At 43.0% G+C, this 19,800-nt stretch overlaps 1 protein-coding gene across 2 annotated transcripts in view; it reads left to right on the forward strand.

Moving 5' to 3' along the window:
• The window catches only part of CNTN5 (contactin 5), an 860,183-nt gene that overhangs the window by 817,747 nt on the left and 22,636 nt on the right, over positions 1-19,800 (forward strand). For both annotated transcript variants that reach the window (XM_072134178.1, XM_072134179.1), the window contains one exon: positions 14,752-14,861. In XM_072134178.1, the coding sequence (XP_071990279.1) occupies positions 14,752-14,861 (110 nt within the window). The remainder of the gene's footprint in view (positions 1-14,751; positions 14,862-19,800) is intronic.

A 19,800-nucleotide genomic window follows, 5' to 3' on the forward strand; every position in this document is an offset into this window, starting at 1 on the left:
ACTAAAAACTTCCATATTCACTGTAGCCATTAACACTAATAGTTATCAAGTTTTCTAAGCCATTATGATAATTATGATGTGCAAAAGATAGCTAAAGGGCTAGTAAGAAGGTATAAGAAATTACTGGTTGGCCACTGTTTTACAAAAGTTGCCAATATGCCTTTATTGCCTTAAAACTAATCATAAGAAAAACAGACTTGTTTACCAGACAAGTAGAGAGCTTGACCTTTAGAATGACAAGTGCTGTCTGGAAAGTTGTTTACACTTTAGCAACTTGCTGGCATAGAATATCATGGGGACTCAATGTAACTCTATGGGAGAATGCTTTGTCATTGTTTTTGTGCTGAAATGTAACCACTCCACCCCTAGTAGAAGGTATATAAGAATAACAGTTCCAGTCCTTAGTTTCTTGCAATTAGGGAACAGAGCTTGAGGTGGAAGACTGACAGTCTACCTGAGCAACCAGAAGAAGAAGCTGAGACAGGGATACTTTGCCATAGACCCTGGGCTTCCAGCTTGTGACCAGGGTACCAGCCTTCTGAGAAAGAGAGGGACAGCTAGTCAAGACCAAGCTTGTATTCTTTGTACATGAATTTCTTCAGTAAAGAAGGTAACTTTTGACTGCAGACCTTGACTTTGTGGACTTATTTCCATTGGGGTGCACATGACCTTACCATCCCTTCCAGAGAGCACGTGGTGACACCTTGATGGCCCTTGGCTACCCAGATTAGCATTGGGGTCACCCTTAGCCCATGCTCTTTCCAAGCATCACACGCTCAATATATACTGTAATTCGAAAAGTTATAAACTAAAAGTTACATCAACTTTCACCTTAAGATTTGGATAAATGGAAAAGAACAGACATTGTTGTGTCTTGACACCCCATTTCACAGATTCTCCAAATGTTAGTGTCAATTATGCAGCGTGGATACAATGAGGGAGTCATCTATCAAACAGCCTGCTAAATTGTCACCATCTTCATGCCGCTGGTTTTGACATGATAAATTGTACTGATCACCATCCTATGAAGATGAGCATTAATCCAGAAACTACACAATAACAAAATGTAGAGCGATAAAATTATAAAATATTAGGGAAATATCAAACAAGATCAGGAATCGTTCTATAAAATACTTACTTGCTCACTTTATAGCCAATACAAGTTGTCTTTTCTCTGGTAGAGCTCCTGTTTTCGATCGATCAGCTACATATCTAGCAATTCTGGCATACACTTGCGCGTCTTCCAGGTGATCTTCCCACAGCTTTGACAATATCAAACTGCAGGCAGGAGGTTAGGTCCTAGAGAGTTGTTGCTAGGAGCAGATGTGTAAAAAATGTATTAAAAACCTGTTTAAAAAAAATTTCAAGTGCATTTGGGGGTTTGTCCTCACACTGCTGTGTTCTGAGCTATGTGCATAAAACTTCTCCAGACCTTCCCCAGTGCTCTGAGTCACTGCTTATAACCACAAACCAGATACAGATTTTACCCAGAGCAGAAGTAAGGTGCTGTGTAAAAGATCCATTTAAAGAAATTAGAGCACAGCAGTGTGAGGACACTTCAGTCCTGGAATGTAAATTCATATTTCACAGTCCTTCTGCTATTTGATTAGAGATTAAGTTAATGAATAGAGATGAATAAACATAACAACCTCTGTTTTCTATGCTCAATACAACTGACAGACTGCCTTTAAACCAGTTGCTCTTAACAAACCACTCCCTTTTTCCAATAAGCCCACCCCTTACCAATAAAGTGTCTAAAACAAATAACAAATACATGTGATGCACAACATATAGGTCAATTGTGGTTTAGATTAAGCCAGATGCTGCTGCATAAATTCTGCTTAGTCTTACCCAGAATGCCCACCACGAGAGGTTAGAGATTTGGGTCATATTTTGTTGATTTGTATTAGCAGTAGGTTAAGCACACGGAATCGAGGTAGGGAATATCAAATAACCAATTGGGCCTCTGGTTTAACCCAAAGAAAAGATGATATTTGTAGACTTTAAAAGTAACCTTCCTTCAGGAATCTACTAGAGATGAGCGAGCACTAAAATGCTCGAGTGCTCGTTATTCGAGACGAACTTTTCCAGATGCTCGAGTGCTCGTCTCGAATAACGAGCCCCATTGAAGTCAATGGGAGACTCGAGCATTTTTCAAAGGGACCATGGTTCGGGAATAAAATGTGTTATTTAATTGAAAAAGAATGTCTTCTGATAAGTTAGCAGATGTATGCAAACATCTGCAATCTATTCTTCACTGTTCCGCGCGTATATTATCTCCCGACAAGTTAGCAGATGTGAAGAACAGTGAAGAATAGGATCATTTAAGTGAAAAACACAGTGAAGAATAGATTGCAGATGTTCGGCACATCTGCTTACTTGTCGGGAGATACGCTGTCTCCGTGCCCCGCTGTCTCCGTGCCCCGCTGTCTCTGTGCCCCGCTGTCTCTGTGCCCCGCTGTCTCCGTGCCCCGATGTCTCCGTGCCCCGCTGTCTCCGTGCCCAGCTGTCTCCGTGCCCCGCTCTCTCCGTGCCCCGCTCTCTCCGTGCCCCGCTCTCTCCGTGCCCCGATGTCTCCGTGCCCCGCTGTCTCCGTGCCCAGCTGTCTCCGTGCCCCGCTCTCTCCGTGCCCCGCTCTCTCCGTGCCCCGCTCTCTCCGTGCCCCGCTCTCTCCGTGCCCCGCTCTCTCCGTGCCCCGCTCTCTCCGTGCCCCGATGTCTCCGTGCCCCGCTGTCTCCGTGCCCCGCTGTCTCCGTGCCGCTGCCTGATGTCTCCGTGCCACTCCGTGCCGCTGCCTGATGTCTCCGTGCTGCTGCCCCATGTCTTCGTGCTGCTCCCCGGTGTCTCTGTGCTGCTCCCCGGTGTCTCTGTGCTGCTCCTCGTTGTCTCTGTCCTGCTCACCGTGTTCTGCAATGTGTTCTTCACACATATATATTGTTCTTCACATACTATTTTGTTCGCACCGTTCCGCGCGTATCTTCCGACAAGTAAGCAGATGTGCCGAACATCTGTAATCTATTCTTCACTGTGTTCTGCACTGTGTTTTTCACTTAAATGATCCTGTGTTCACTGTTTTTATTCTATTCTTCATTGTTCTTCACTGTGTTTTTTTAATTAAATGCTCGATCTCGAGCAGGGGAAATACTCGTCCGAGCAACGAGCCGTCTCGAGTACCTTAATGCTCGAACGAGCATCAAGCTCGGACGAGCATGTTCGCTCATCTCTAGAATCTACCTATCAAGGTAGATCCAAGGTTCCTCCTTGTGTCCTCAGCCCTAAAGTGTTTTCTCTTATTCTTTTATATAGCCAAACAAAAAAATGTATTTTATCTTTAATTAATGCAAATTTTAGGCAGACGCGACCGGGGAGTGGAGTAGCCTCTCTCCGGGCTGTGGAAGCAAAGGCTACTCTATGCCCCAGTAGTCTTTGTTTTCTGTCCTTCTTGCATGTACTAATCATGCTTCCGATCTCGCTTGTGTAGAAGCTGTAGTCTCACCACTGGCTTCTTCGAAAGTCTGCGCATGCGCGGCTCTGTATGCACTCATTCATCTCTGCTACTGGCACTGAAGCAGGAGATACTTTGCATGTGCAGAGCACCAGAGAAGCCAGCAATGACACTACATCTAGTGCACAAGCACAGCAAAGATCAGGAGAAGGGGCTACCAGGATGTAGAGTAGTCTTAGCTCCCACAGCCCAGACAGGCAACTCTACGCCCTGGTGGCCGCTGCCGATAATTTGCATAAATTGAAGATGAAGGGTTTTTTTAGGTTTAGTTATTAGATCCTATAAAAGACAAGAAACACAATAAAACCTGTAGAAATTTAGTAACCACCCTGATTGTACCGAAGAATAAAGTACAAGTGTCATTTGGAGCGCACTGCGAAAGCCATAAAAATGAGGCCACAAGAAAAAGGTGAAAATGTGTATTTTCACCAATTTCACTGCATTTGGAATTTTTTTTCCCACTTCCCAGTACAAGACATGGGATAATAAATCACTATTTGTTACGGAGAAATAAGCCCCCATACAGCTCTCTACACGGAAAAAAGGAAAAAGTTATAGATTTTTGAAGGCGGGAAGGGGAAAATGAATGAAAAAGGGCTGCGTCCTTAAGGGGTTAAACAATGTGCTTTGTTCTGGACCCTTGCTGGTTAATCAATCTTTTTTAAAAACCTGTCTACTCTTTCAGAAGATATGGCTGCCAGAAGTTAATAAGCTCTCGCTCCTTTTACCGACATATGTTTTTTTAATTTTTGTTTTCTTTGAAATTGACTACACATTTGAAACATATGGTTCCGAAATTTTATGTGCAAGTTCGCTCATACTAGCCAACTAACTAGCAAAGGGTTTTTTATTTTCATGTCCGATGTTAGCAACCGATCAGAGCTCGGCTTAATTTTATAAGCAGCTGTTGGAAAATGAAAGTGCAACACCCCTACCAATACATATGCATGCTGGTAGTTGCGAAAAGCACCCTCTCCAGGTTAGGAGCTGTCAGAGGGAGTCATGAACCCTCTAGTAAGTTTCTAGCACTGAGAGATTATGTAATTGCAGCTGTAGGCCCTGCCCATTGCCTGCTACCCGTTGATCAATAAAGAACTGTGAGTTGAGTTGCACAACGTTGCCTCCGTCTGATCCCTGGATATGGCTGTTACCACCACGGGCTCCCCATCCATTACCCCGGGACATATCTTACAGACACTCATGGGTTGCCCCAGGGAGAACCAGTACAACAGCCTCTCCTTCCATATTTCTTGCACACACCACCTGCTGGAGACTTGCCCGGCTGTAGGACAGCCCTCCGGTGCCCAAACCAGGCACCATGACACAACGTGCATAGGCCACAACTGCCAGCCACTCCGGTATTCTGGGCCCCGGCTGCCTCCAGGCCCCAAAAAGGCTAGGCCCTGGTGGGAGATGTTGCAAAAGCATAGCTCTGATTGGTTGCCATAGATAACAAGAACAGTTCTGCTCTCAGGCACTTCTGATAAATCTTGCCCCGTATCTTTTCAAAGGGTGGAGGGATATTAGAAAAAACTAACACCAACTTATTTAGAGCTGTATGAAAATTAAAGTATGCCGGCCCCTTGACTGCGAGAAGCTTATTAACAAATAACAGTGAGGGGACTTTAGTGAGTTAATAAGGAGGTAACGCTGTGACTAGTGCACAATGGTGCTCTTCTTCAGGATTCATTGAACTGAATCTGCTAATGTCATAAATGTATAATGAAGAAGGTAGTGTCCCAGTTCTTGTCTAATAACGCGGTGTGAAATAGCATCACTCTCCTCCCATCTTTATATTAACACACAGCGATATCCCACACAGACGCGGAGCCGGCCATAAATCACTTTATCTCTCACTTTCTTCCAGTTGTTCTTCTCTGCAGCGAAAGAAGGCAACGAGAAGATGAGAGCGAATCCTTCTCCGCCCGTGTCCTTGGAGCCTGTCAGTCAGTTTATTAAACATAAAAACCTGCTTTTCAGGTCATATATATGATGAAGGGATGAGGGAGAAAAGCAATCTAAAATTTAAACATCACTACCGAGATTATTGGATGGTGTCTGGGCCGTAAAAGCTCTTGTCACAAGACACTTCAAGACAGATTCTTTTCTGCACGTTTTATGTAAAATGTCCTTACTGCTGTGCGGGTGACAAGGACTGGGCGGATTAATGGACGTCTACAACTTTATAAGGAAAAACAAGGTTTTCTGACTCCCTGTAAATCCCAAATCTCATATAAAGTCATATAAATCTCATGCCTGGACATGTCTGGAGATTTTTTTTAGGACAATATTACTTTGCAGCATTATCACAAAGTGATATCATATACATATGTCTTAGTGCATCCTTTGTTGGTTTGTAACCCCGGAATACTGCCATCATGTGGTTGGATGACCACATGACATTGTAAGGGATTTATATATGTGGGGGACTTGACACCTTATTCTTTGTACTGAAGGGCAGTGGATCCCAACTGTGTTTGCTCCAACGTCCAGTAGAGTACGTGGACTGGGGGGAAAAAGAATCATCGTGAGGAACGATTGGGCAGAGAAGTTGCCTTGGGGGCCATAGGAGGTCATATATCTAGTTTGACTCCCAAGAGGCAATTGTGTCTTCTTCAACAGTGTTCAAGATCGACCAGTCCAAGGGCCAATGCCAGTCAGGAACCATATTAAACCCAAGCTGCAGGAGGAGGGAGGTTTGAGGAGCAGAAGCAGGGGTGTACCAAGCCTGTCTGCTGCCTGAGGCGAGCCATAGAGAGACCCCCCCCCGCGCCATATATGTGATATATCAGGGAGTGTCAGGACCAGATCCATCATATTGGTTTGGTGTAAAAATAAAGCAATACAAAATGCATACAGTGTACCGCCATGTAGTATAAAATGCATACACCATACTGCCATGTAGTATATAATGCACACAGCGTATCACCATGTAATATAAAATGCATCGAGCGTGCCACCAAGTAGTATAAAATAGATACAGAATACCACCATGTAGTACAAATGCTGCATATACATACAGCATATATACACATTAACAAACAGTAGATACAGCATATACACACACAAACATATATAAACACATACATATAAACATATTACATATATACACACATATTACACATATATATACACATATTATACATATATAAACACATATTACACACATAAATATACACACATATACACATATTACATATATTTATATATACACATAATATATATATATATATATATATATATATATATATATATATATATATACATATTACATAATTACATATATACACACATATTACACACATATATATATATATATATATATATATATATATATATACACATAGTACATATATACACACATATATATATATATATATATATATATATATATATACACATAGTACATATATACATATTACATAATTACATATATTCACACATATTATACATATATAAACACATATTACACATATATATACACATATATATATACACATATATATACACATATTACAGATATATATATATATACACATATTACAGATATATACACATATTACACACATATATATATAAAGATAAAGTAACCTTACCTGTTCTTGGAAAGTTCGGGGCCTTGTCCTGCAGCGGCGGTGGCGCGGTGGGGGAGCCGGGAGCAGATAGAACCAGAGCCGGGAGTGGGAAAGAGCCTGGAGCTTGAGCGGGAACGGGGGAGCAGGTAGCAGAGAGCCGGGGGGGGGGGGGAGCGTGAGCGGGGGTTCAGACTGGATGGAGGGGGAGCCGGTAGCGGAGAGCCGAGAGCCTGGAGGGGGCGGAGAGCGGGAAGGGAGCCTGAAGCTTGAGCGGGGGCGGGGGAAGCAGGGAGCCGAGAGCCTGGAGGGGGGGAGTCATAAGCGGAGCAGGGGTTGAGAAGGGAATGGAGGGGCAGCCGGGAGTGGAGGTATGGGCGGGAGCGAAAGTATGGGGGAGTGGGGGGCGGCAGCACATTGGGAGCATGGTGCCAGACAGAGCACCGGAAAGTGTTGCCGGCCGGCAGGATTTTGATGCAGGGGGGCGGAAGCTCGGTGCCGGCAGCGTCAGGGAGCAAGGTGAACTGATGGAGGGCTGCAACGCGGTCCCGTACGGCGTGCGGCCCGGGAGCTCAGTGCCGGCCGGTGCCGCCCCCTCGCTGAGCGGGAAGCGCGCCGCCTGAGGCGAGATGCTCAACTCGCCTCATGGCAGGTGCGCCCCTGAGCAGAAGTAACACCACTAGGCATCTCCACCACACCTTTAGACCACTCATGGCCACTCATGATTAGGACAGGAGGTCGGACATCTCCTCACATCTCCTCTTGCCCTTAGCATGAGAAGCCACTGTCTGAAGGTGGCTCACGTACTGGTGGTTGGGGCAAAAAAGTGAAGAAGACAATTGCTTCTTGGGAGTCAACCTAAATATATGGCCAGGGATCATGGGAATAGTGCATGGTCCCCTCAAACCAAGAGATGTCTCCTACCTATAACAACACAAGTGATTTTCAAGGAGGACAGGGGTTGGCATAGTGGGACCTATGACTACCCCCAAGAGTTTGGTCTCAGAGAACCAAGGACTAGAAATACTGCTGCAATGTGGGAACCAGTAGACACAGCAGAATAAATTCACTTTGCTTTTAGTATTTTTTTTCCACCCCTACCCTGACACCATTCAGGTACGGATTACCTTCTAGTATCTTATAGGTGTCAATGTTTGGAAGCCAACAGATTACATTGTAAATTGCAGGGAAATTGAGTAAGTGTCTTATCAATTCGGGGCGTTTTACCAAATGACGGCCCAAAAGGATCTTAAAGGAAATCTACCATTAGGTGTCTATTTTCTGAAGTAGTTCCTGTGGTATATTTCCCCTCCTTGCACCATCCCCACGCTGTTTTTTGTTAGATCTTTTATTGTGCTTTTTGCAGAAAAACTTTATTTTATCTTTATGCAAATGAATTGCAGAGGCTACAGGGGGTGGTGTGGAGTAGCCGCCGTTAGTTGGAGGCGAAGGCTACTTAACGCCCACCTAAAGCCCCAGGAGATCCGCCTACCCACTCCAAATTTGGTCTTTGGGGGCATCTCGACAACAGAACAACCCAGCACAAGTGTAGTAGCTCCTGTTGCACTTCTGTTGAGGCGCTAAAGGATCTAACTAAGAACAATGTGGGGATGGTGCAGGGAGGAGGAATCTACCATGGGAGCTACTTCAGAAAGTTGATTCTCAGTGGTAGACTTCCTCTAAAGTGCCCATTCTGAATGAATCAGTCAAGGCTCCATTCCCTTCCATGTGACATCTACAGCTGTGTGTTACATGGCCTTATGGAGGTGAATGAAGCCCTAGACTAGCATGTGCACCAGTGCTACATTCCTATTGGGCACTTTAGAGGTCAAACAAGCCCGCTCCTGTGATAACTGGTGGTCTAGATGGTGGCCTGATGGTCCCATATAATCATGTCCATGCTGACATATTGGTATCTGCCATACAGAGGACTCCGCTTCTTATATATTGCCCTTTTCTTATTTATATACAGCATCAAGATGTAATATGGATTTACAAGAAATTCCCAAGACATTTTTTGTTGTATATCATATATCCTTGTCTCGGCTATTCCCTCTGCCCTTTGCTATCCGTAGCCATTATACAGTATCTATTGCTCATTGCTTTCTTGTTCAGAGACCTTGTTAATCCGCTGTCACTCAGCCGTCTTATATAACAAGGGACACAAGCGTTGTCACCGCACATCCTACAACACCTACACAGGGGCAGAGTCCTTGATTGGTCTCATACATATTTTCACACACTTGACCTAAGAACCTGCCTTGACAACATGTTAATACACGACAAGTCAAAATATACAAAAACAGAAAAATCACCATAAAATAAATTTTAAAAAAAAAGGAATCTTAATAATAAAACTCAAACTTAAAATCTATATAAACAACTACATAACCATTGATCTCTTGGCCACGACTCAGCAACACGGACAGGTAATTATCCCAGACAGTCGGCTTCGGCTAATCCAGGTTGTATTAATAATGCATATATATGGAATTAGCTCAAAGTTGTTCCACCGAAACCTGGCAGGGGTCACGGCTTTGTAGAGAAGCGACAGGATCTAATTGTTCTTCTATTTAGCTACCATATGCTAATCACATTTATAAAGAAATGCAAAATAGGAAACTGCCGGCCGCGGTAAGTAGCTCAACGAGTTGGACAGTCCATCTCCATAGATGCCCATAAAGAATATTTCCATAATTATCCTTCACGTTGTGAGAATATTTACTTCTTTAATGGATTAGAGGCGGCCAACGATGATGCCAACGCGGGGCCGACGAGGTCTTATGGTGTCGATGATTTACTATAAGTTATTTTACATCATTAAAAACTATGGGGTTTTTTTTTGGAAACTGCGGATAGAAAATTATTTATACGGAAGGAGAGAAATCCTGCTCTGTCCTGGTTTCTGGTATTTGTATGTAATGGCTGTCACAATTATAAGAACATTACAGAAACTCCATTTCTGGAAGAGGGGATATTTGTTAAAATGAATGGATTTGTTCTGATTGTCCAGGAACTTTAATGTAGATCATGTTATTTAAGGACAACCATTATTACAGAGATATGGAGATATCTAGGGTTTCCCTGGCTGAAAATATTGCAATAAATATAGGAATGGTGGGGGTCTATTGCCAGTTACCCCTATTGATCATCTGTAGCAGTTCATGCACAGAGAATAGAATACAAAGCAAACAGCGCCGTTCTCTCTGTAGTGGACATATCTGGTTACTGCATTTCAGCTGCTATTCACTTAAAGGGAATCTACCATTTGTTATTATACATTGTGAACCAAACATACTTTGAGAATGCTGTAGCAACACTGATGCAGAAACATATCTCGTTTAGTTCCTGATCCAGGTGGTTTTGCACAAAAAAACGTACTTACCCGGTCCCTCGGAGTTCCCGAAAGTGCATTGTCAGTCCGGAATGCACTATGCTGCGATTCACTTAGATTGTGCGCCCGATATCCTGCATCTGTCGCTTCCCCGCTCAGTTCACCATCTTCCTCCCGGGGCTTGGCTTGCAACACAATTTTGAGGTTAAATTTCGCCGTTTGTCTGAATCCGTCGGATTGTCCGATGGCCGGTCCCCCGATTTGTGTTGCATGAATGCCGGCGAAATTGCGCCAAAATCCAATCGCGTGCGCCAAAAATCCCTTTTAAATCCCTCTCCCAGCGGCGCGCAAAATGGAAACCATTGGGATGTCCGACGAAAGTGCGGTCCGCGGGGCCCTTAGTAAATGAGCCCCATTATACTGAGCTTACTGAACTGTCCAGACAGGACTAATCAACCTGAAATGGATGACTCATACACAGCAGCTGGGGGATGGTGCAGCAATTGATTACTTCTGCCTGAATGTAGTGTTGTCTGAAGCAGGGCATAATTAGGGTAGGAGGAGAAGGAGGAGTGACAGAGCCTCATTATCGGAATTTTATAATAGTTTTTTCGGCAAAACCACTCAAATAAGATATGTTTCTGCATCAGTGTAGCTACAGAATTCTTAAGGTGTGTTTGGTTCTTAATGCATCAAAACAAATGGTAGGTTTCCTTTAAAGCTTGAAAGCTGAGCTGTGGTTACTGTGCTCAGAAGCTTTCTACTTCTGGAGCTATTTTCTATGCATTGAGCAGCTATCTGATTACTATGCGTCAGAACCATCAATATGAATGAGTTATCAATATCTTAATCATGGAAAATCCCCCTTAATCCTTTTACTACAGGACACAAAGGACTCTCCACCTTGGTAATAAATTGTGATGTTCCAATGCACCTACAATGCAAAGGGAAACAATTTTGCACACTATGAGGTTTTATGTTGGCCTAAGTGTCTCCATGGAAACAGACTACAAACGCAGTGTAGTCTGACTCTACTATTATAGCTCCTGCTAATATATGTTAGGTGTGTTAACAAAATAATTACCGTAAGATCAGACTACACCTGGTTGATTGTAGTCTGTTACTATGGATACACTTGCCACCTGATACCTCAGTGAGTTTCTGTCTGTCTTTATAGCAAGATGGAATTTTGCAGAGATGTCAAAATGAAAAGTAGATTGGAAGAAAGGAGAAAAGATGATAAGAATAAGGCTGCATTCAGACACCCGTGTGCCCGCCGTACCGTTGCACCTCGGGCACACAACGACACCGGGTAGAGGAGGAGGAGGTGAGCGCTGCTCACCCCCGCCCCTCTCCATAGGGATATATGTTGCACAGCGCAGTATGCCGAGAAAGGATAGGACATGTCCTATCTTATCACAGCTACGGAACAGTACGGTGCCGCACATGTGTTCTGCACCGTACCGATCCGTATGGCACCCAGTATGTCCCCCATACGGCCGTCTGAATGTAGCCTTAAAGGGTCTTTGTCACTAGATTTTACCCCATTAAACCACTACTAACTCCCTGGCAGGGTATAAAATGTCCTTTCTAGAATTCTCTATTATATCTGGAATCTATATTTTGCCTATTAAAAAATCTCCCGCCAAAGTCATGTGAAAATGAGCTGAAAAAAGTCATATTTTGCCTGAGATAAGTCAAGTTTAGGGTCTGCAGTTGGAGGAGTATTTCAGATGCCTCTATCTTTAGTTTTCTAGCGCTTAGAAACATGTTGCTGGTGTCATATTAAAGATAAGAATCTCATCTTTAAGATCATATAAGGCTTGTGGTTCTTTGAGCTACAGAACTGAAAATTTTGGGGATAGTGGTATTATGGGGTAAAATCTGGTGATGGCGTCCCTTTAAAATAAGTTTTAAAAAATCTGATATATTGCAAATTCTCTTGATCTACTGATTTATGCAAAGTTTGTTGAAGTAAGTAGCCAATTGTAAAGTGGAATACATTGAGGGCTCTGGTAAGATTATGATGGCCAGTTTCCTGCTGTGGATATGTGATTAAAGGTATTTATGGAATATGGACAATTCCTTTAAGGACAGATACATATGTGTAATGCCAAATCGTTTAAAAAAAAAAAAAATCTCTAGAAGTTATGTAAGTTCCAGATTCTACTGAACAGCAAAAATTGCATAGTAGATCACAAGTGAGAAAAAAGAAAAAGTTTTATTTTTTTTAAATTTTTTTTTGCTCCTCTCTCCCTGGTTTTCGCTATGTACAAAGCAGGCGCCTGTTTTTCTATGTAACCTGTGAAAGAAAAATCTATTTTTACCAGTGTCTGCTGATTGATTTTTAGCAGTAATTGTCTGCTAGTTTACCCAGCAGGTGTTAATAGCTGCAGTTATTAACTTTGTGAAGTGATTTAGATTCCTGCATTCGGCTAGATAGGCCTCCTGAATGACAGCTCCATAAATACTTTTTTTTTTTTATAAAAATTGTGTTAATGTTTCATATTTTATCAATACTTTTTTGTTTAGGGTGAAATATAACACATGAAACACAAAAAATGACAAATTATGAACACACAGCTGAATACCATATGGTTTTCGACTTCGCCAAAGTACAATATCTGTTTACAAATGCCACCCCCGTTATGGAAGAGATTTTATCTTTTACTTTTTACGATCATCGTAGAAAATTAATTCCCTCGATACGTAACTTTGTAAATAGATGATGAAGTCTGGAGCTGCATTCACAATGCAGCGGGATTCAGAGCTGAAATCTCTAAACATTCCCTGCTTGTTCAGGGTCTGTAGAATACTTGTTTTTGCACTGAATGAACAAGATCCAACCCTAAACTGAGCTCTTGTTTGTTGCTTTGCATTATGGAAGATAATGAATGGATCAGAATCCATAAAGAATTCTGCTTCCCAGAGTACAATTCAGTTGAATATTTGGAGCTATCACTCAACATACCCTGCTTGTTCAGTGTCTGCATAAAGCTTGCTATGCACTGTATCAACAAAGCCGTGAACTCGGAGGCAGATTTGGTTTTTGTTGGTAACTGTAATCCATAGCTCTGAATAGTCACTGAATAGGTTGCATTATGGTTCCATTTTTTCTTATTAAACTTAAAGGGAACGTATCACCAGGAATGTCATTTTTACCTAGTGACAGGTGTAATTAGCCTATACTATGCTGATTTTAAATATGCCTTTGTCAGCATTCTGAATACTGTCACTGTTTTATAAAAGTTTATTTTACATTACCTGGCTCCCTGCCAGCAGTGTGCGGTGAGTCCCAGAGAGGAGGGGGCTGCAGTCGCAGTAGCCTGTGTCTTATTCTCCTCTGTGTCTTATTCTCCTAAAGTAAGCAGCTCCTAGTGCTACAACAGACGCAGCAGTGTTACACTGATAGTATTACCGGAAACCTCTGATTAAACTAGCAGACACTGCCACATAGTACAATAGAACCGCCGGACCACGCTGTACGCGTTCGGGTGTATTCATGAGGGCGCGGTCCGGGGTTCTGCTTCTTCCCCGGACCACCCCTCCCACTTCACAGGCCGGCGGTGACTGCCATGCTTTATGTGGCAGTCACCACCCCTAGTCCCGCCCGCTCATTAATACGCCCGACCACTTTTAGCGCGGTCCGGCGTTTCCAGTGTACAACGCGGCAGTGTCTGCTAGCTTTATCAGAGGTTTCTGATAACGCTATCAGTGCAACACTGCTGCGTCTGTTGTAGCACTAGGAGCTGCTTACTTTAGTAAGCAGCTCCTAGTGCCTTTTTTATGGGTGACAGGTCCTCTTTAATCTTTTTAATGCTAAGTCATTCTATGACCCCCACAGGATTCTGGGGATTCCAGGATTCCTGTAAAACCCCTTTAAGCATACACAGAATACCTTACAGTGCTGCATAACTCCTGCCTTTGCTGTGTAGAATAGGACAGGGTCAGCTGAGTCATTTCATAGATATTGGAGAATGTGTGATTTAATTTAAGGAGCAAGCCATAGATAAGAAAGGATTCACCCGACAATGTTCAGTCTATACAGTGTAGCTCCAACATGGCTGCCTTCATTTATAGTATTACATTTAAAAAATCTATGAAAGAAAAGAAAAATTACAGTATATACTGTAGTTATTTTGTCTCTATATACTCACTTCTGAGCAATGAAGCTAAAAGTAACACATGAAAAATTTCCTTTAAGAGGGTCTTTCTTCTTATACAGAACATACAGTATAACACCTGGCTAGAACGCGCCCAGGATTGTCATTGCTATAGCTGGGTCGTTAGCAGGTTGTAACATAACGACTGATCTGTCACATTTCTTTCCGTTCTTGCAGAGCCCAGCACGGCCCCCACAGATGTCAAGACCAAGGGTCTGTCTGCATCAGAAATCCTTGTCTCATGGAAATCCTCCGAAGATAATGTGGGAAGACCTTTGGGATTTGAGGTATGTGTCTGAGCTTCGACGGCTTTCATAGATTTTTATCTGAAAAAAAATCCTTTAAAAATATTTAATCTGCGATTGTTTTGGACGTTTTGAAGCTCCTTGGTTAACTCATTACTTGTCACTTACCAGACGTTGGCATGTTATTAGGATATGACGTCACTTCAGGACTGGGGGTTTGACTTTTGTGACCCCTTACTTATCTAGAAAATGGATGGATCATGACACTAGTATGGCACCGTTCCCTCTCCTATGTTTTCTCCTCCGCAGCACTATTCGCAAAACACATTAATCAAGGACACCCCCTTTAAGTTTGCAGCCATTGCATGAATTAGCAGATACCAACAGATCTACCCCCACCAGTGGCTATTTTTTTCCCTGGTGCCACCCAATGGACAGATCCATAGAAGCACGGGGTGGCCTCCCCTTGCTTTAGAAGAGCAGTCTATTTCCACCTCAACCCTGTGTCCATTTTCTCGTGTAGTTTTTATTAGACCTACATACAAGCCTATAAATTGTCCTGTAGCCTCTCTCCCTGCTTAAAAAATACGCCATCTATTTTTACATTTACTTCCCCTCTTGTTCGCTATCAATGCCATGATGCTTCAGTACAGCATCATGGGATTGATAGCATCATAACTAACCCAACTTTTCTCTGTACAAGAGTGTGCATTGTTATCTCGAATGTATTCTCCTGGATAAGCTGAGGATAAGTACACAGTCAGGAAGGCTGAGCTATGAGCTCCTTTTTATAACTGTGTGACAGAGAGCTGTCTTCTTACTAGTATTACTTATTTCTAGTAACTGTCATAAGAGTTCCCAAATTATGTGCATCAATACATTTCCATAGACTCAAGAAGAGAAAGCGTATCAGAGGATGAAGATAACCTCCGGTGAAAAGCATCCATCATGTGTGATATACTGTAAAAGTAAAGAAACGGGAAGGAAACAAACAAGCAAAGTCGGTGTTAGCCAGTGCCCTCTGCAGGGGATAGGCAGTATTACATTGTGGAGGTCATTTATTGATAACTCTAGAGAAGTTGTCTGGGTCTCCACTTACCTCTGTAAAAACTCTATGCTACAGACAAGCTAATCTTTATGGATTAGCACCTTTAAAAATATAAAAAGGGAGACACATTCTATGCAAAATGTTTGTTTGTGGTTGGACTGTCCCTTTAAACACTCACTGATCGCCTGCAATCAGTGGTGTACTGTGAGAGCAGGTGCTTAGTCTCCCCACAGCACCACCACAGGTGACACGGAGCATTACAGCCTTCTGTTCATTGTACCTTTTATACCTCATCTACAGATACAGATTTGGTGAGTTAATGTAGAGCACTTGGTTAGTAATTTTTGTAGCTGCCATCATTCCAACTACTTAAAACTCCATTAATAGTTTACATTTTATTTCAAAGACCCCGGGGACTCTTGTGTTCTTGGAATACATTGAATTCTTCTTTTGTGCATGACATGACCTCTTCTTTGCTTTCCATCTAAAACCTACCTGAAAAATACAATATCCGCAGAGAGTATTTGTTCTCTGCACACAATTAGCTCCGAACCTGCCGTTTAAGTAAAGTCAACATTCAATCATGGTTTTATTAAATTCACTTATTGTCCTTAATGTCACTATTTAATCAGCACTCTTTTTATTTCCCTGGTTTACCAGTCTGAAGAGAGCGCACACTATAAAGGTTATGCTTGAGAGAGGAAAAAACACTATGAGACAAAGCCTTGTTTACATGACCTACAGATTCCATACATTCAGCGAATATAGGATTATTGTGCCGATTTCACATTCAGATGTAGAGAATGAATTCAGCCCTGATAATTGTTGCACCATCAGACTTAGAAGGGTTGGCTACTTTATATGAATGTTTTATTATGTATTGGGGACGTGATTGTAAGCAACTTACCGATATACACTCACTGGCCACTTTATTAGGTACACCATGCTAGTAACGGGTTGGACCCCTTTTGCCTTCAGAACTGCCTCAATTCTTCGTGGCATAGATTCAACAAGGTGCTGGAAGCTCCTCAGAGATTTTGGTCCATATTGACATGATGGCATCACACAGTTGCCGCAGATTTGTCGGCTGCACATTCATGATGCGAATCTCCCGTTCCACCACATCCCAAAGATGCTCTATTGGATTGAGATCTGGTGACTGTGGAGGCCATTTGAGTACAGTGACCTCATTGTCATGTTCAAGAAACCAGTCTGAGATGATTCCGGCTTTATGACATGGCGCATTATCCTGCTGAAAGTAGCCATCAGATGTTACAGGGTACATTGTGGTCATAAAGGGATGGACATGGTCAGCAACAATACTCAGGTGGCGTTGCAACCATGCTCAATTGGTACCAAGGGGCCCAAAGAGTGCCAAGAAAATATTCCCCACACCATGACACCACCACCACCAGCCTGAACCGTTGATACAAGGCAGGATGGATCTATGCTTTCATGTTGTTGACGCCAAATTCTGACCCTACCATCCGAATGTCGCAGCAGAGACTCATCAAACCAGGCAACGTTTTTCCAATCTTCTACTGTCCAATTTCGATGAGCTTGAGCAAATTGTAGCCTCAGTTTCCTGTTCTTAGCTGAAAGGAGTGGCACCCGGTGTGGTCTTCTGCTGCTGTAGCCCATCTGCCTCAAAGTTTGACGTACTGTGCGTTCAGAGATGCTCTTCTGCCTACCTTGGTTGTAACGGGTGGCGATTTGAGTCACTGTTACTTTTATATCAGCTCGAACCAGTCTGCCCATTCTCCTCTCACCTCTGGCATCAACAAGGCATTTCCGCCCACAGAACTGCCGCTCACTGGATGTTTTTTCTTTTTCGGACCATTCTCTATAAACCCTAGAGATGGTTGTACGTGAAAATCCCAGTAGATCATCAGTTTCTGAAATACTCAGACCAGCCCTTCTGGCACCAACAACCATGCCACGTTCAAAGGCATCAAATCACCTTTCTTCCCCATACTGATGCTCGGTTTGAACTGCAGGAGATTGTCTTGACCATGTCTACATGCCTAAATGCACTGAGTTGCCGCCATGTGATTGGCTGATTAGAAATAAAGTGTTAACGAGCAGTTGGACAGGTGTACCTAATAAAGTGGCCGGTGAGTGTATATTCAGATAAAGTTCTGAATCATTTTCATGAAATCAGAAGCCACAACCCTCCTTCCGAAATGGCTTCCTGCTGCTCCCCTCCATAAGATAACAGACTATAGAGGGTCATGTGATCATACACTTCCATGAGCACTCACTCCTCTACAGCGTCCTGTGAGCTATACACTTCCATGAGCACTCACTCACAAGGGAAAAAGCAATATGTAAGAGACATCATAAGAAGCCGTGCACCTGTGTGACATCACATGACCAGGGGTATAAAAAGTGGTGCGCCTGTGAGACATCACATGACCAGGGATATAATGAGCCATGCACCTGTGTGACATCGCATGACCAGGGATATAATGAGCCATGCACCTGTGTGACATCACATGACCAGGTATATAATGAGCAGTGTACCTGTATGACATCACATGGCTAGAGATATAAGAAGCCGTGCACCCGTGTGACATCACATGACAGGGGTATAACAAGTGGAGCACCTGTGAGACATCACATGACCAGGGATATAATGAGCCATGCACCTGTGTGACATCACATGACCAGGGATCTAATGAGCCATGTATCTGTGTGACATCACATGACCAGGGATAAAACGAGATTTTTATCTACAGGAAGTAAACAATGTAGCTTCCTGGTGGATGACAGCAAGCAGAGATCTAGAAAACCCTACAAGAATTGATACAGAGAGTATATTGGAAATTTGTAGAACTTTTCATTACACATAGAATACCAATTATTTGCTGACACAAACCTCTTCCAAGTTCAACTTCCTCTCAGACCAGTAATGTAAATTGGGAATGTGACAGGTTTACCTTCATTTTATTTCATAATATAAGTACAAAATCCCAAAAATCCCAAAACTAGAATGAACTAGAAATAGGAGGAAGACCCTGAGGATTCACAATTTCTATGGATTAGACTGGAGGGATGCTTTACAGTATCATGCAGATGGCACGGCCCTCACACAGACGGAGAGCCTAAGGTTAAATAGGATCCTGGTATCACGACTGATCTACCAAAACAATGAAGCAGATTCAGATTCCACAAATTATTCTGTAGTAGAAGATTTTTTTTGCTTTTTCTGCTTACTAATGACTTTTGCCCTCCTCGCTTAAGAGACTAGTGTTAGAAGTGAGGAATATGTTCAGAACCAAATGTGTACCTCCTCATGGCGCGCTCCCATGTGGCTCCTAGAAGATCACCTACGGCCACTTCATTAAAGCTGCTGCCAGATCCCACAGAGAGACAGTTACTAATGTCGTGCCACAATTATAGGTAACTATGGGTGGTGCAGGATTGAAGATGGAGGCTGCGGAGTCCCCCATGTTTCTATGACTCCGCCACATATGGAATATCCCATTTTGCACACTGTTTTTATTTATGCTTCATTAGCAGAAATTTGCAGTTTAATTGCTGCAGCTGCGTAATGGAGACATCCGAAGTTTAATTAGTCATTCCACAACCAAAGTGCTCGGAAAACAAATCAGCCCTGCTTACTAAGCGGCACGGAGCGGGACGAGCGGGAGACCTCTATGTCCTATAAGTGTGGATAGAGCTCCCAAGAGCCTTGATTAGAGGTGCACAACCTTGATTGTTCCAAGGGCCGCATTCTCATACTGATCAAACTTCGAGGGTGGGTACTAGTAACCAGAACCCTAGATGCACCAACAACCTCAGTATAGCACAATATGCCACCCCAGAGATTCTTAACACCTCCGCACAGAACTAAAAACCACCCCAGAAACCAAATACTGCATTCCAACAATAACCAATATAGACTAGGCATGAAATAGAGCACCCAAACCA

This window comes from Engystomops pustulosus, chromosome 2 (assembly GCF_040894005.1).
Source record: "Engystomops pustulosus chromosome 2, aEngPut4.maternal, whole genome shotgun sequence".
Taxonomy (NCBI): domain Eukaryota; kingdom Metazoa; phylum Chordata; class Amphibia; order Anura; family Leptodactylidae; genus Engystomops; species Engystomops pustulosus.